Source organism: Microcaecilia unicolor, chromosome 4 (genome assembly GCF_901765095.1).
Source record: "Microcaecilia unicolor chromosome 4, aMicUni1.1, whole genome shotgun sequence".
In the NCBI taxonomy this organism is placed as follows: Eukaryota; Metazoa; Chordata; class Amphibia; order Gymnophiona; family Siphonopidae; genus Microcaecilia; species Microcaecilia unicolor.
Genome location: NC_044034.1, coordinates 179,491,018 through 179,508,367, shown reverse-complemented (window position 1 = coordinate 179,508,367; position 17,350 = coordinate 179,491,018). Strand labels below are relative to the sequence as shown.

General features: G+C 48.2%; 1 protein-coding gene across 3 annotated transcripts in view; it reads right to left on the bottom strand.

Moving 5' to 3' along the window:
- The window catches only part of ST5 (suppression of tumorigenicity 5), a 670,601-nt gene that overhangs the window by 196,015 nt on the left and 457,236 nt on the right, over nt 1-17,350 (bottom strand). For all 3 annotated transcript variants that reach the window (XM_030201020.1, XM_030201019.1, XM_030201022.1), the window contains 2 exons: nt 11,309-11,405; nt 554-598 (listed from right to left, as the gene is read on the bottom strand). In XM_030201020.1, coding sequence (XP_030056880.1) covers nt 554-598; nt 11,309-11,405 — 142 coding nt within the window. The remainder of the gene's footprint in view (nt 1-553; nt 599-11,308; nt 11,406-17,350) is intronic.

Genomic DNA, 17,350 nt, shown 5'->3' with positions numbered 1-17,350 from the left:
CAGCAATTAAAAAATTTTTAATAAAAACACGCATACTTGACCAGTCTTCTAGACAGACACTTATTCTAGGATCTCAAATCCCATGTTGGATGATAAACCTTTAAACTAGAGGAAATACTTAAAAGTGCATCATTATTCAGAACTTTAAAATCTAGTTTCAGAGTAACTGTAGCATTCATTATTCAGACTAGAACTAGATATTGTTCTAACTACTATAAGCATTAGAAAAGATAATTTCTAAAGAGCTGGCGTTCTTAATTCTTAATTTAGCGTGTGTTAAACTTTAGACTGCAAGCCCACTGATGTGCCCGATTGTAACTTACATTAAGATTGGGTTTGGAAAAAGGCAAGTAATTAAATCTAAAATCCAAATTTTAAAAAATCCAACTACAACAGCAGTCAATTGACAAAGGAAACAAGCATCTTACTCTTGTTCTACAAAATGGTACTGGATTAAGAAAGAGTAGTTGTACAAGTCACTGTTTTCCTCCCACGTTCAGCAGTATGATACATTAGGAAGAATTTACATGGAAGACCGGGGTCAATCTCTCACCTTTAAACCTGTCATCTGAATCACTCTCACTTTCACTGTTCTCATCTGCAAAAAAGAAGTGGTAAAAATATAAATCTCTTTCATGCCCCAAACAGCAGATTAGATAGAAATTACTGTGTACCTCATTAAGAATAGTATATTTACAGAAATAGGTTTTTCTTTTAGCTGGGATTCAACTCTTAGGATATAGGAGTGGGCAAAGTGGAAGGACTTGGCAGGTTTTATTGGAAGATGGGTTAACAGATCACATACCATTATTTCTGTTCTACACATGAATGGTTGTACTCTTTTGTATTGCACCCCTGCCCACCATAAACCTTACCAGAGATGGGCCAATAATTTGAAAAATACTTCCCCTCCCCCCACACATACTCTCTAGCTCGATGAAACTGCTCACATGTTTTTGAGGTGGCTTATTTATTTATTTATTTATTTGTAGCATTTGTATCCCACATTTTCCCACCAATTTGCAGGCTCAATGTGGCTTACATTATGCCGTAACAGCGATCGCTATTACCGGGTGAAGAATTACAAATGATATTGCATTAAGGCACATACATGGTAAAGTGGAATACAGAGTGGTATTACATAGAAGTTCCTGCTTGATAGAATAGGTTATAACATAAGTTAAATAGTCAACTATAGAAGAACATTTATAATATGTGAACCCCAATTCTTACTACTCATACGACAGACATAGTAGTCTGAGGGACCCTTTTACTAAGCCACGGTAAAGAGTGGCTTGCGGTAGTGTAGGCATGTGTATTGAGCGCACGCTGGGTAGTTTTTACTGCATCTACAAAAAAGGGCTTTTTTTTTTTTTAATGGGACGGGAAAAGGGCCTGCAGTAAAACTGAAACCAGTTCATGCCCAAAACCGGCCTGAGCCCTTAATGCCACCCACTGATCTAGCAGTAAAGGCTCATGCGCTACATGCGCAGTGACTGGTCGGCGCATGCCAAGTGCCAATTACCATCAGAACCAGCACACGTAGGAGGCAATAAATAAATAATTCATACACACATTGTGGGCATGCGGCAAATCTGAAATTACCGTCAGGAAGGTGCGCTGGCCTGGCAGTAGTCTCATTTGGGTGCATGCTGCACGCACATAGAGCCTACTGTAGCTTAGTAATAGGGCCCCTGAGCTTTACACTAGGGACTGCATTGATCAGCTTTTTCAACTGAACAGAAGCTGATATTCTACACCTGCTTTACAGTAGGGACAATTCTATTTCCAGGTGACTCTATTCAGGACCTCGGAGGCTGTGTGGTAGAGCCTATTCCCTAATGGAACCAAGCCTCCCTTCTCCACAGTCAGCCAGCGATGGTCAGTTTTGTTTTGTTTTTTTAAACACCATCACCAGCTAAACTAGCCCCCAATATTCAGTGCTAGCCATGTCCAGGCATCGGCATTAAATATTGGGGGCTAAATGTGAGAAGGCTAGGTGCCAGAGCTTATGTGGACCCAGTTGATATTCAAACACCCACAGAAGGTGAGCTCTCCACAGGAAAAACAACGAAAGGCAAAACACACAGTGGATCCAAAAAAAGTCCTCTCACAATGAGTGTCTTCCTGAACAAGGTCTTTATTAACAGTAGCAGAATTGGGTCAATAATAAAGACCTTGTCCAGGAAGACACTCATTGTGAGAGGACTTTTTTTGGATCCACTGTGTGTTTTGCCCAGTTGATATTCAGCCAGCATTATGAGGGCCCTGGCTGAATACCAGGCTGGACCCCCCCCTTTTTTTGAGCCCCTCCAAGCTCTTTATGTCCCCCCCCCCCAACAAAGCCCCTTCCCCTCAGCCTACAAACAATAAGGCCTAACACCCTACCCCCACCCCTAACCCCCCAGCCATTCGGGTCGGCTGTCCAATTTCTTGTTACAACATTTCAGTCTTGTGGTGCAACTCTAAATAGCCTGTGATCCTACTTGCTTGTGAAATTTATAGAGCATTAGTTCACTATTGCCAAGATCAAAGATAACTTGTTAGTGTCTGTTATAACCTGAAAAAAGTGTCTACAGCTTCTGCATCTGTTCTTCAGGAACCTACAAATACAAATTAGGGACCAACCAGAGGCTTCAGTAAAACCTTACCCCTAATATGTTTTACAAATAGGAACAGGCTTTCCAAGTGATATCTATTTATATAATGTGTTTCAAAGTATTTTCACATATAAAAGAATGTTACAAATTTAAGCCTATGAAATTATAGGAGTTCAATAATATAAAAATATGCTACACCCAGACTTTTTGCTTTCTCATCCAGATCAAAATCTTTGCTGGGATCATGGCACTAGGGACCTTCATTCCCAATTATCCAGTGTATTTTACCCTATTTCAATACACACCCCTTCCACTATTCATGTGGTCAGTGATCACTGATGGCCGACGAACTGGCTGCTTTGTGATCAGCTCCGTCAGCCCGTCCGTCTGGATCCCTTCCCTGCCGGTTCCACCGCCGACTTCATCCGTCCCCGCATTGTGGGAGGCTCTGGGCATTGGATCGTTGTCGAAGCGGCGTCGGTTCGGTGTCCGATGGCGTCCAACCGCGACCCCTCCATCGGTCTCGGCTGGGCTGGGCACTGGCCTGGATCGGCGCTTCCTGCGCCTCCTACTTCGTGTCACTGGCCGGATCAGCTGGCTGAAAGCAGTGGACTCGGCCAGTTCGGTCAACGGGGGTTGTACCAGGCGGAGAGGCAAGAGGCGGGCGGTGAGGATGGGAGATCGAGAGCAACGGTAGTGGTACGAGCAACGAGAGGCTGTGCGGCCTGGGACCGCACATCCACGTGGCAGCCATTCTCCCTTTGTTCCGCTGCCAGGAAACAGGCGCAGCGTGGGAGAATGAGGTAGGGTGGCAGGGCAGCGGGTCCCATCTGCATGGACGTCAGCGCCTGGAGTGCTGCTGGCTGTCTCCTCGATCGCAGCACCGTTCCTTCTGGCGTGGAGAGCCAGGAGACCTGGGGCAGCTGACCCCTGGCCCTGGTGTTGATCCTTTTGGCGTGGGGAGCTTGGGGAGCCAGGTGACCTGGGGCAGCTGACCCCTAGGCCTTCATGTTGATCCTCACCCCAGGCCCACTTTTCATGTCCTGTACCCTTGCGGGCTCTGCCCTTGCCTCCCTGCCGCCCTGTCCATCTGCCTTGCTCTGGTCCTGCAGCCCCAGCCTGTTCCAATCCGACTTGTTCCAGTCCATTGCTCCACTCTCTTCGGCCTCTGCTCCTGCTTCTCCCAATCCGTCTGCTCCAGCTTATTCCGGTCCCGCCGCTCCACTGTCTTCTGCACCAGCTTGTTCCAGTACATCTGTTCCAGCTTATTCCGGTCCTGCTGCTTCGCAGTCTTCTGCTCCGGCTTGTTCCAGTCCGTCTGTCCCAGCGTTTCCAGTCCTGCTGCGCCGCTGTCTGCTCCAACTTGCTCCAGTCCATCTACTTCCAGCGTGTTCCAGTCCATCTGCTCCAGCTTGTGCCAGTCCATCTGTTCCAGCCTGTTCCAGCTTGTTCCAGTCAGTCTGTTCCAGTTGTTCCAGTCCGTCTGTTCCAGCTGCTCCAGTCCATCCGTCCCAGCAAGTCAAGTATGTTTGTTTCTACTTGTTCCAGTCCATCTGCACCTGCTTGTTCCAATCCGTCTGTACCAGCTTCATCTAGTCCGTCTGTTCCGGCTTCTTCCAGCTTGTTCCAGCTTCCTCCAGTCCGCCTGTTCCAGCTTCTTCCGGCTTATTCCAGCGTGCTCCAGTCCGCCCATTCCAGCTTGTTCCTGTCCTTCTGCTCCAGCTTGTTCCAGTCCGTTTGTTACAGTTTGTTCTGCTTGTCAGTCCATCAACTTGCCAGTCCATCAACTTGCCTGCCTATCAGCAACCAACCTACCTACCAGCAATCAACCTGCCTGCCTGCCTGTCCATCAACTTGCCTGCTTATCAACCCACTAACTACCTCCTTGCCATCTAGCCTGCTCAACCACCTAACTGCCTCCCGCCTGTCGTCTGCCTTCAAGCCTGCACAACTACCTGACTGCCTCCCCACCTCCCGGCTTACCAGCCCATTAACCCACCTGTCTACCAGCTCACCCATCACCTGCCTGCCTCCCTGACCATGGCCCCTTTACACATTCTCTTCATCGCCCTGTCCCTTCCTAATCTTTTCCCCCTCCCCCCCACCGCTGTCTACCATAGGAACTCACTGCCCATCCATGTCCTCTCCCATTCTGCTCACTACTGCATTACCCTACCCACCCCCGTCCCTCACCACCCCACCATCTCTCCTATCCTCCCCCTCCCTCCTAGCTCTCTACATTCAACACTCCCTCCCTGCCATTAGCCCATCCCCATTCCTACTAAGCTCATCCCGTCTTCGTCGCCCTACCTCCCCCGCCCTCTCTTGCTCCTCCTCCTACTCTCTGCTGGAGACATCAATCCCAATCCAGGCCCCCCACACACGTCCTCCTCCTATCCATGCAAACGATTCCGTAATGTCTCCAATCTCGTCTCTATTCCCCTCCTTCCCCCCTCTTCCCTCCCCTTCTCATGTGCCCTGTGGAATGCCCACTCGGTCTGTAACAAACTGCCCTTCACCCACGATCTCATCATCTCTCATTGCCTTCAACTGCTCGCCCTAACTGAAACCTGGCTCTCCCCAGACAACTCTGCCTCAGTTGCTGCCCTTTGCCATGGAGGTTATCTTTTCTCCCACACTCCCCGCCCAGTTGGCCGCGGTGGAGGCGTCGGGCTACTACTCTCGCCCTCCTGTAGTTTCCAACCCCTCCTCCTACCGCAGTCTCACTGCTTCTCATCCTTTGAAGCACACTCCATCCGGCTATTCTACCCATTGCCACTCAGAGTGGCAGTCATTTACCGCCCCCCTAATAAATCCCTCCCTTCCTTCCTCACCGACTTCGATGCCTGGCTTTCGTTTTTCTTGAACCCTCATCTTCGTCCCTCATTCTCGGAGACTTTAACATACACGTTGATGACCAATCCGACCCTCACGCTTCCCAGTTCCTCACTCTAACATCCTCTTTCAACCTCCAGCTATGCTCCACCACCCCTACTCACCGAGACGGCCATTGACTTGACCTCATCCTCTTCTCTACCGGCTCTCCCTCCAATTTCCACGCTTCAGCTCTTCCTCTCTCCAATCATCACCTGATCACCTTCACACTTCGTCACCTCCCCCCCTCAGCCCCGTCCAACTTTAACCACTACTTCCAGAAATCTCCAGGCTATTGACCCCCTCACCTTATCCTCTAGTATTTCTAATCTCCTCCCCTCCATCGTGTCCTCCATTGACAAGGTTGTCTCCGCTTACAATGCCACTCTCTCCTCTGCTCTGGACACCCTCGCACCATCCACCTCCCGTCCCACAAAGCGTACTAATCCCCAGCCTTGGCTGACCCCTTGCATCCGTTACCTTCGCTCCTGCATCCGATCTGCTGAACGCCTCTGGAGGAAATCTCGCACCCACTCAGATTTCCTTCACTACAAATTCATGCTATCCTCCTTCCACTCCTCCCTATTCCTTGCAAAACACCCAATTGACCAATTCTCTCAGCTCCAACCCCCGTCGTCTCTTCTCAATCACTGGCCGATTACTTCCGCGACAAGGTGCAAAAGATCAACCTTGAGTTCACTACCAAGCCATCTCCTCCTCCTCTTCACCCTTCAACCCTCTCCAACCAACCAACCCAGGCCTCCTTCTCCTCCTTTCCTGACATCACCGAAGAGGAAACCGCTCGCCTTCTTTCCTCCTCAAAATGCACCACCTGTTCCTCTGACCCCATCCCCACCAACTTACTTAACACCATCTCTCATACTGTCACCCCCTCCATCTGTCATATCCTCAACCTCTCTCTCTCCACTGCAACTGTCCCTGACACCTTCAAGCACGCCGTAGTCACACCTCTCCTCAAAAAACCATCACTTGACCCTACCTGTCCCTCCAACTACCGACCCATCTCCCTACTACCCTTCCTCTCCAAAAATACTTGAGCGTGCCGTCCACAGCTGCTGCCTTGATTTTCTCTCCTCTCATGCCATCCTCGATCCACTTCAATCCGGTTTTCGCCCTCTACACTCGACAGAAACAGCACTCTCTAAAAAGTCTGTAATAACCTGTTCCTTGCCAAATCCAGAGGCCACTACTCCATCCTCATCCTCCTCGATCTATCCGCCGCTTTTGACACTGTCAATCATGATTTACTTCTTGCTACACTGTCCTCATTTGGGTTCCAGGGCTCTGTCCTCTCCTGGTTCTCCTCCTATCTCTCCCACCGCATCTTCAGAGTTCACTCTCATGGATCTTCCTCCACACCCATCCCCCTATCTGTTGGCGTTCCCCAGGGATCTGTCCTTGGACCCCTTCTCTTCTCAATCTACACCTCTTCCCTGGGCTCCCTGATCTCATTTCATGGCTTCCAGTATCATCTCTATGCTGATGATACCCAGCTGTATCTCTCCACACCTGATATCACCGCAGAGACCCAGGCAAAGGTATCGGCCTGCTTATCCGACATTGCTGCCTGGATGTCCAACCGCCACCTGAAACTGAACATGTCCAAGACCGAGCTCATCGTCTTTCCACCAAAACCCACTTCTCCTCTTCCCCCACTTTCTATCTCAGTTGATAACACCCTCATCCTCCCAGTCTCATCTGCCCGCAACCTCGGAGTCATCTTCGACTCCTCCCTCTCCTTCTCTGCGCATATCCAGCAGATAGCCAAGACCTGTCGCTTCTTCCTCTTTAACATCATCAAGCCCTCTCCTCTCTGAACACACCACCCAAACTCTGGTCCACGCTCTCATTACCTTTCGCCTTGACTACTGCAACTTACTCCTCACCGGCCTCCCACTTAGCCATCTATCCCCCCTTCAATCTGTTCAGAACTCTGCCGCACGTCTTATATTCCGCCAGAACTGTTATACTCATATCACCCCCCTCCTCAGGTCACTTCACTGGCTTCCAATCAGATACCGCATTCAGTTCAAGCTCCTCCTTCTTACCTACAAATGCACTCAGTCTGCTGCCCCTCGCTACCTCTCTAACCTCATCTCCCCTTACGTTCCCGCCCGAAACCTTCGCTCACAGGACAAATCCCTCCTCTCAGTGCCCTTCTCCACCACCGCCAATTCCAGGCTCCGCTCATTCTGCCTCGCCTCACCCTATGCTTGGAACAACCTTCCTGAGCCCTTACGCCAAGCCCCCTCCCTACCCATATTCAAGTCTTTGCTGAAAGCCCACCTCTTCAGTGCTGCTTTCGGCACCTAACTCTTACCTTTCAGGAAATCCAGACTGCCCAATTTGACGGCCCCTATCGGACTGACCGTTCATTTGTCCTTTAGATTGTAAGCTCTTTGAGCAGGGATTGTCTTTCTATGTTAAATTGTACAGCGCTGCGTAACCCTAGCAGCACTTTAGAAATGTCAAGTAGTAGTAGTAGTAGTAGTTATTGCTAAATCTGGCCAACACAGCAACTCGCTTCCCTCTTCAACATTCTCATTCCTGGCAGAACCCCAAACCTCAATGGTTCTAATATAGCAGGGGTGAGCAACCTCAGTCCTCAAGAGCCGCAACCCAATTGGGTTTTCAGGATTTCCCCAATGAATATGCATGAAATATATTTGCATGCACTGCCTCTATGATATTTTATTTATTTATTTACAGCATTTATATCCCACATTTTCCCACCCACAGGCAGGCCCAATGTGGCTCACAATAAATTACAAAAGCATACATTAAATCTTCATCAATCAATGGCAATGTAGGGAAAGGGACAAGTGAGTAATAGCAGAGGTGGGAAAATAAGGATAGAAATAGAGTTTAATAGGTAGCGGGGCGGGGCGGGTCAAGAGCGTAGGCCTTTCCAAATAAGTAGGTCTTAAGGTATCCTTTGAAGGCTGGATGGTCAGAGATAACTTTCACAAATTTAGGTAGGCCATTCCACAGTTGTGCGCTAATATAGGAAAAGGTGGAGGCATAAGTGGTTTTGTACTTGAAGCCACAGTAGATTGGGTAATGCAGATTTAAGTACAAATGAGCTGAGCTATGAGAGTTTCGAGGTGGTAAGCTGACGAGGGCACCCATGTACGCAGGGGCTTCACCGTAGAGAATTTTATGCACCAAAGCGCAAATTTTAAACGTTATTCGGTCCTTTACAGGGAGCCAATGCAGTTTCTCCCGCAAGGGCCTTGAGCTTTCAAACCTCGATTTACCATAAATGACCTTAGCAGCTGTGTTCTGGGCAGTTTGTAATTTTTTCAGGAGCATGTCTTTGCACCCTGCATAAATCCCATTACAGCAATCAAGGCGGCTAAGGACTAAAGACTGACTTAAAGCTCGAAATACTTCCCTAGGGAAGTAAGGTTTTATGTGTTTTAGCTTCCAAAGTGAGAAGAATATTTGTCTGGTAGTAGAGTTTGTTTGCAGCTCCAAAGTTAAGTGTCTGTCGACAAGTACACCTAATATTTTTAGAGACTCAGAGATCGGCAAACGTTTCTCAACGTTAAATTTGAATTTAAAAGTATTGGCCCAGTCCAGCATTGTGCGTAACCCAAACTATATGTCATTGGCTATCTCGCTCAAGTCCGTTTTAAAAGGGATAGAGATAGTGATGTCATCCGCATAAATAAATGGGTTGAGACCTAACTTGGAAAGGGCTGCGGCCAGAGGAACCAACATTATGTTGAAGAGCTTTGAGGAAAGCGGTGAGCCCTGAGACACACCACAGTCTGCATTCCAGCGAGGCGACAGGCTTGAGTTAGAGCTAACTTGGTATGATCTTGTGGTTAAAAAACCGTGCAGCCACGCTAGTACATTTCCACTGACACCAAAGTAGTCAAGGAGTTGGAGCAGGATGTCATGGCTCACCATGTCAAAAGCACTAGACATATCAAATTGTAAGAGCAGAATTCTCTTTCCGACAGCAATTTCCTTTTTAAAGTTGGTCAAGAGGGTGACAAGCACTGTTTCGGTACTATGGAGTGGACAGAATCCTGACTGTGAGTCATGCAAGATATTAAACTTGTCCAAGTACTCCTTAAGCTGTTTGTATACCATGCTCTCCAACAATTTTACAAAAAGCAGAATAGATGCAATTGGCCGATAGTTGGCAAGATCTTGGCTGTTTTTCTTGACATCTTTAGGAATCGGGGTAAGTAGGATATTTCCAAAAGTTTCAGGGAACATGCCAATACCAAGCATGAAGTTAAAATGCTGTGTCAAATCAGCTATGAAGCAACGAGGTGCACTTTTGAACAAGTAGTTTGGGCAAGCATCTAATTTGCAAAATTTACTGGAAAGTCTGCGAAACTCCTGTAGGACAGAATCCACAGTAAGAGGTGCAAAGTGTGAGAATGATCGGTCAGCTGGGTGCTCGCATGAACACGGATCAAGGGCACTAAGAAAATCACTTACACACAAACTGCCCAGCAGTAGGGAATTCTTTAATTTTATGTGGCCAAAGTGGCAGCAGGAGGAATACCTTTATTGACAGATGTGAGCACTGTAGTATCCGTGAGTTTGTTAACTAACGAGTAGAGTTGTCTCATGTCTTTATACTCAGGGCCTATGGATCCTCAGAAGCTTAGCCGAAATTGGGTGGCGAAGCAGGTGGGGGGAAGAGGGGTTGGTGGTTGGGAGGCGAGGATAGTGGAGGGCAGACTTATACGGTCTGTGCCAGAGCCGGTGATGAGAGGTGGGACTGGTGGTTGGGAGGCGGGAAGTACTGCTGGGCAGACTTGTACGGTCTGTGCCCTGAATAAGGCAGGTACAAATCAAGGTAAGGTATACACGTGTTTGTCTTGTTGGACAGACTGGATGGACCGTGCAGGTTTTTTTTCTGCCGTCATCTACTATGTTACTATGTAATAGAGTTTCTTGGAATGTCTGATAGCATAATTATACTTTCTCTGAGAGGCCTTCCATGCATTTAGATGTTGAGTGTCCTGGCGCTTTCTCCAGGCCCTTTCGAGTCATCTGCAAGTGGTTTTAAGTCGTCTAAGATCATCATTAAACCATGGTGCAGAAACAGTCCTCCTTGTAGACCTATAGATCTCATGCATATTCATTGGGGAAATCCCAAAAACCCGACTGGATTGTGGTCCTTGAGGACCGAGGTTACCCACTCCTGTAATATAGCATTACAGCACCACGGTTCACCAGGTCTTTCCTTTGCTACAACTTCAAAACACATGACAATGCATATTTTAGACTAAAATAAAATTTGCATCATTGACGTCATGCTGCTCTCGTCTGTTACAGATGTCTCTATTTAAATGTTTATTCTATTTATGTATACCTTAAAATGCTTGAAATCTACTTTTAGTAAAATGTCCAATGGTGTTACACACAACAGATTGCTAGGAGCTCTAAACTGATCAGACCAAGGACTCAGAATGCTAGTATTTTACTCTGCCATGCAAGAGATCTAAGTTCAGTTCCTAAAATCAGATTCCTGACTCAGGTCCCTGCTCTTTGGGCTGGCCAGCCAAAGATGAAAAGGTCACAGGCCTGGAAAACTAGGTGATCCAAATGCTCCTCTTACATGGTACCAAATAGCAGCACCAGAACTAGAGAAACTGCATCTTCATCTTCCATTTACAAACATCTGTAGTAATAACCTGCCTAGGTAGCTGAAGAGACAGGAGTAAGAAAATTAGACCTTTCAGAAGAGCAGAAAAGGCTTCCATCAATTTTGACCAATTATCAGTCAAAGAATTATCAGAAACATGCAAATAATTTATAAGTGGGGATAAAGTTTTTGTGTGTACCTCGGAGAGATGCAGTCTCAATATTTGACATGGAGAGCTTCTTTAATCTTTTCTTTCCTCTTTTTGAACTGTAGATAGAATTAATCCTTTGTACAAGCTGTTGGACAGAAAGAGGGAAGGAATGGTTAACATGCCTTAGGACAACAGAAATGGATGTCAGCAGATAAGCAGATGAATGTATGATTTACAATGAAACTGTGTTGAAGAGTTGTATCTGAAACTGTTGCTCACAGAATCTTACACCAGCTGAAATAAAACATTTACAATAATCATGGCTGCCATTAGGAAGTAAGAATTTCAGCAGTGAGTAAACTGGTTTCTTTTCAGTAAATAAGACATGGCATGTTAAGCTTTCTAACCAATGAAACACTGGCCCTGGAAAAGCAATTGTTACAGAAAGAAAGTCTGTTTTCAACATCCCAAACTCATCTTTTTATGATAATGAACAACTGTGACACTGACAAAAATTAGAGAATATGTAGGCACAACTATCATAAGAAGAGTTAAGATAAACATAAAAAGATGGGATGGCTAATTTGGTGTGATTTCAGACACATAAGGTGAAGATCTTCCTGTGGTTCTAAGTTAAATGGTCTTTTAGGGTGCTATTTGGTTGCCATTTGGGATTTTTTAGGATAGGCAGCTACTTTCTGTTCCTTCCAGCTTTCAACTCAATCAAAATATACCAAATGAGGCTACAGTACTAGAGACATCCATTTGTGGCTCTTCCCTATTCTCCGCCCCACCAATACAATAATTATCCCCGGAAGACAACACAGATGCCTTTAGACCATGGCTTCCCAAAATTATCCTGGTGACCCCACAGCCAACTGGCGTAAAAGTACGTGTCTGTTTTCATAAAATGCATATCTTAGCCAACTGAAAAGGGGCATCCTGGGGAAATGGATCTCATGTTTAAAGCACTGCAGGTGCAAAAGCCAGAGGGGGTTTTTTTTTTTTTTTTTTTGGGGGGGGGGGGGGGTATTTTTTAAGCCCAAATTTTCAACAGGACATTCCTAGTGAATTTTTCTTTGAAAATTAGCTTGCAGGTAAATAAGCACAAACTACATAACCATGGACCTGTAAGCTATCTGGCAGTGTAAAAACTGAACCCCAAACCTTTTCAGGTTTCTGGCATGGGGGGAAAAATGTAAGATATGCTTTGACAGGAAGCAGCGACAGACAATTTTAAAAAATCCATAATTTAATATAACATCTGGTCTTATATCCCGCTTACATCTTGCAGTTCAAAGCTGGTAACAGTAACATTAAGAGCCAGAACAATCCACTGGGAGGACAGTTAAAAAAAAAAAAAGAGCAACAATTAAAGTTAGGGTTAAAAATTTTTGTAGTACAAATTTCTGAAACAGCAGTCTTAATGTTTTTCTTCCTAAGTGACAGTTAAGAATGAGATAACCGAAATGTTCCGGCCAACTCTTTCCAATGATGGTGGCTTGAAATACCAGTGCCGTTTCAAACATTTTTAGTCATTGCCTTCCTCTTGGTGAAGGAAAGGAAAGCAAAGTATTAAACTTGAAGCAGAAAGTCTAAAGCCAATACAGTGAAAACCACCTTATGCTTAACAGATCCTCAACATTCCTTAACTGGACCTCTTAGATCTGAATTGGAATAACAGAATCTTTGTGACAATAGGAAGAAACCAGATATACAGAGCAAAAACAGGCCATGTTCACATGTGAAAAGTAAAGCCTTCAATACCAACAGTACTTCTTATTGTAGCATAAACAAAATTATTTAAAACTACTACTACTACTACTACTTAGCATTTCTATAGCTCAAAAGTAGGACAACTGATTAAATATTTCTAAATTTAATTTAAATTGGTTTTTTTTTTTTTTAACTACTGCCTCGCAAAGGATCTCTCTAGAGCACAAAGTGGCAGGGCCGCCGAGAGGGGGGGCAGGGGTGGCAAAATTCCCCGGGCGTGGGTCTCCAAGTAGGGCCCGGCGCTGGGGTCTCTCTCCTGCTCCTGACGGGACCTGGGTCATCCCAACAGGAGCAGGAGAGAGAAAACTCCAGCACCGGGCCCCATTTGGAGGCTGGGTAGGACCCGGAGGAGCAGACACCAGGCTGGTGGGGGTCTCCACCCAGGCCGCACCAGCAAAAGAGATCTTCCTTCAGCGCTGCTGTTCTTCACTCTGCCACATTGCCTGCCAAGTGGCTGCTTTACCCCTCAGGCCGCGCATGCTCGGATTTGAAACTAAGAATATGTGACGTGAGAGAAAAAGCAGCCGCAGGGGCAGGCCCTGCAGCAGAGTGAAGAAGAGCAGTGCTGGAGGAAGACTCTTCTGCTAGCGGGCCTTGGGATCCCCATCAGCCAAGGTATTTATAATTGTGGTGGGCGGCAACGATTCGGAGGGGGGGGGGGGTGGCGGCAGCTGTGGCAACAATCCTGGGGGGGCCTGGCTCAGTCTCTCAGCGGCCCTGCAGACTGGCAGAAAACAATTAAGTCAGAGTTTATGTCTTTGGAAATTGCAATAACTCAATAGAGAGGAAATGGCTTGAGATGAGTGTACTACAGGCACGACACAAGCAATCAGCTGCCTCTTGATTTACAGATTAATGTGGCCCTTTATCCTTCAAAATAGAAAAGAAACAGATTTACTTTAATGTCTTATTTTAGGTAATAAAAAGCCAAAAAAAAAAAAACATACTGGGAGCAATTTTCAAACTCCCTATCAATCTTGTGCCTAATTTTTCAATGAGAAAGTACACAAATAGTTTTTTTTTTTAATGTGCAGAATTTCCTCCTGTTTTTCTGCAAGAGAAATTTCATTAGAAAAACACCACCTATATTGTGATGTCCTCCAAGTTAAAGCATGCCTCCAGGACATCTCCTTGCAGTCCGGTTAAAATTAGGTGCATTTTGAAAAACCTCCTGTATGTCTTGTCTGAAAAGGAGGTGAGCCCTTAGGTCCCGCGAGGCCCCGAAGGACCTCAGAGGACAGCCGTGCAACCCCAAGTCTTCACCCGCGGCGACCGCCGTTCACCGAGGGCTGAGTCCCCAGCTGCAGGCGGCCAACGGGACTTCCGGAACCGCGGGGTTGACGAACTGACCCAATACTGGAACCAGGAGCGAAGAGGGCAGGAGGAAAACAGAGGAATCCGAAAACAGGCAACAGGTCAGGGCAGGCAGCTCACAGCGTAGTCGAAACAGGCAATAGGTCAAGGCAGGCGGCTAGCAGAGAAGTCCAGAAACAATCCAAAGGTCAAAACCAGGAGAGCAAGGAAAACGAACTGGAAACTAGAACACACGGAGACTGGTCTCGGGAAACAGAACCTGAAGCAATGTCCTGTCTCAGGCCCGCTCCTTAAATACTGTCAGCATTCAACCGCCCAGCCCCAGCTGACATGGCCAGCCAATCGGAACCCGGTTACTGACTAAATCCTTCTGGTTGGTTCCATCCGACCTCCCAGGCGGGACTACGGTACCGGCTTCCCAATCTAACTCCTCTGAGGCGGAGCTTCGGGTTCCCGCACCCGAAAGTGGAGGAGACGCCGGCCATCGCGTCTAGGCGCCATTCTCCCATCTGGCGCAAGCACAGACCTCATAGCGGCGATCGAGGCCCCGGAAGCCGCAATCGCCGGCCCACGGCCTCGGACTGGGCGGCTATCGCCGCGGCGAGCCCTGGCTCTCCGCCGCAGCTTCAAGAAGGCCGACCCTCGCCGCAATGGACACTGGTTCCTGCTTCCCGCAGAGGAGCAGCCGGAGGGAGCGACGGATGTGACAGTATCCCCCCCGGATGCCCCCTTCCTCCTGGGTCCTGGTTCTTGAGGATAGCGATCATGGAAGGCCCGTACCAACTCTGGGGCATGTACATTGGTAGCCGGCTCCCAAGAGTTGTCCTCGGGACCGAAATGCTTCCAGGATAACAGGTAGAGCAGCTTTCCCCAGTGCCTCTTGGAGTCTACGATTTCTTCAACTTCGTACTCGGGATCGGGGTCAGCCTCTGGAACAACTGACTCTTCATTCTGTGGATGCCACTTAGACCCCCAAAAGACTTTGAACAGGGAAACATGGAAGGCATTATGGATCCGCAGAGTTCTAGGTAACCGCAGGCGGTATGTCACAGCTCTGATCCGAGACTGGATCACAAATGGCCCGATGTACCGTGGTCCCAGCCTTCGAGAGGGCACCCGGAGCCTCAGGTATTTGGTACTCAGCCATACCTTTTGTCCCGGCTGCAGAACCAGGGCGGGGCGTCGGTGCCGATCTGCAAATGACTTGTACCTGGCGGCTGCTTCCTGTAGTTGTTCTCGGGCCATGTTCCAGACTTCCCGCAGGTCAGCAAGGGTTTGAGTGACCAGGGGCATAGAGGAGTCAGAGGGAATGGGCGGAGGAAGCTGTGGATGTTGTCCATATACAATGAAGAATGGAGATTGCCCAGAGGCAGAGTGTTCACTGTGGTTATAGGCGAACTCAGCCCACGGGAGAAGAGATGCCCAGTTGTCTTGCCGGCTGTTGACAAAAGCCCGCAAGAACCCCTTCAACGTCTGGTTAATCCTCTCAACCATCCCGTTGGTCTGGGGATGGTAGGCAGAGGAGAAATGGGTGACCACCCCCAGGGCGGAATACAGGGCTCACCAGAATCGTGAAGTGAACTGGGCTCCCCGGTCGCTGATGATCCTGACTGGTAGCCCATGGAGCCGGAAGATGTGCTGGATGAACTGCTGGGCTAACAGTGCTGCCGACGGAAGCCCTGGCAGGGGAACGAAGTGTGCCATCCGGGAGAACCGGTCTACCACCACCCAAATCACTGTGTGCCCCTGGGAGCGGGGAAGATCCGTAATGAAATCCATAGACAATTCCTCCCAGGGGGCTGCAGGAATGGGCAAGGGCTGCAGATCCCCCCAGGGGCGCCCCACAACCGACTTGGTCCGGGCACAGGTGGGGCAGGTCGTGACAAACTGAAGGATATCTTGGTTCATACGAGGCCATCGGTACTGTCGAGAAATCAGACGGAGGGTTTTTTGAAACCCAAAGTGTCCGGCCCATACAGACGAGTGTCCCCAGTGCATTACTTTTTCTCGGTCCTGCGGAGGCACGAATTCCCGCGTTGGGGTGACCCTACCCAGGGCCGCACAGAGGCAAGCCGGATCCAACATAGGATGAGGTTCCTCGATATCCTCTGGAACTTCGAAGGCTCTGGAGAGGGAATCCGCAAGGGTATTCTGCGCCGCCAACCGGAACACAAGTTGAAACCGGAACCTGGCGAAGAACAACGACCAGCGGGCCTGCCGCGGATTTAACCTTTGGGCCTCCTGCAGATACAAGAGATTCTTGTGATCCGTAATCACTGTAAATCGATGCTCTGCCCCTTCCAGCAGATGTCTCCACTCTTGCAGGGCTAACTTCAAAGTTAGCAGTTCTCTATCCCCTACAGTATAATTGCGTTCCGCTAGGGAAAACTTTCGGGAGAAGAAGAAACAAGGTTGACGCCAGCCCTTGGCGTTGACTTGAGAGAGGACTGCCCCGGCGCCCAAAGCAGAGGCGTCCACCTCTACCACAAAAGGTTTGTCCGGATCCAGGGCCTGAAGGATGGGAGCGGATTCAAACGCTTTCTTCAACTGACTGAACGCCGTATGCGCCTCAGCCGGCCAGTTCTTAACATCCGCATGCTTCTTAGTGAGCACTGTCAGCGGAGCTGTCAATTGAGAATAATGGGGAATAAATTGACGGTAGTAATTAGCAAACCCCAGGAACTGTTGCAGCGCCTTCAGGCCTTGTGGTTGGGGCCACTCCCGAATAGCGCGGAGCTTATCTGGATCCATTCGCAGACCCCCAGGTAATAGAATATGTCCTAAAAAAGGCAGAGTCTGCTGGTGAAAAGAGCATTTGCTGAGTTTGGCAAACAAGCGATACTGCCGCAAGCGCTGGAGGACGGTCCGAACGTGGGCCACGTGCTCCCGGGGATCTTTAGAAAAAATCAGGATGTCATCTAGGTATACAATTACCGTAGAATAAAGCAGGGCAAAGTTCATGAACCTCTGGAATACCGCTGGAGCGTTGCACAGGCCGAA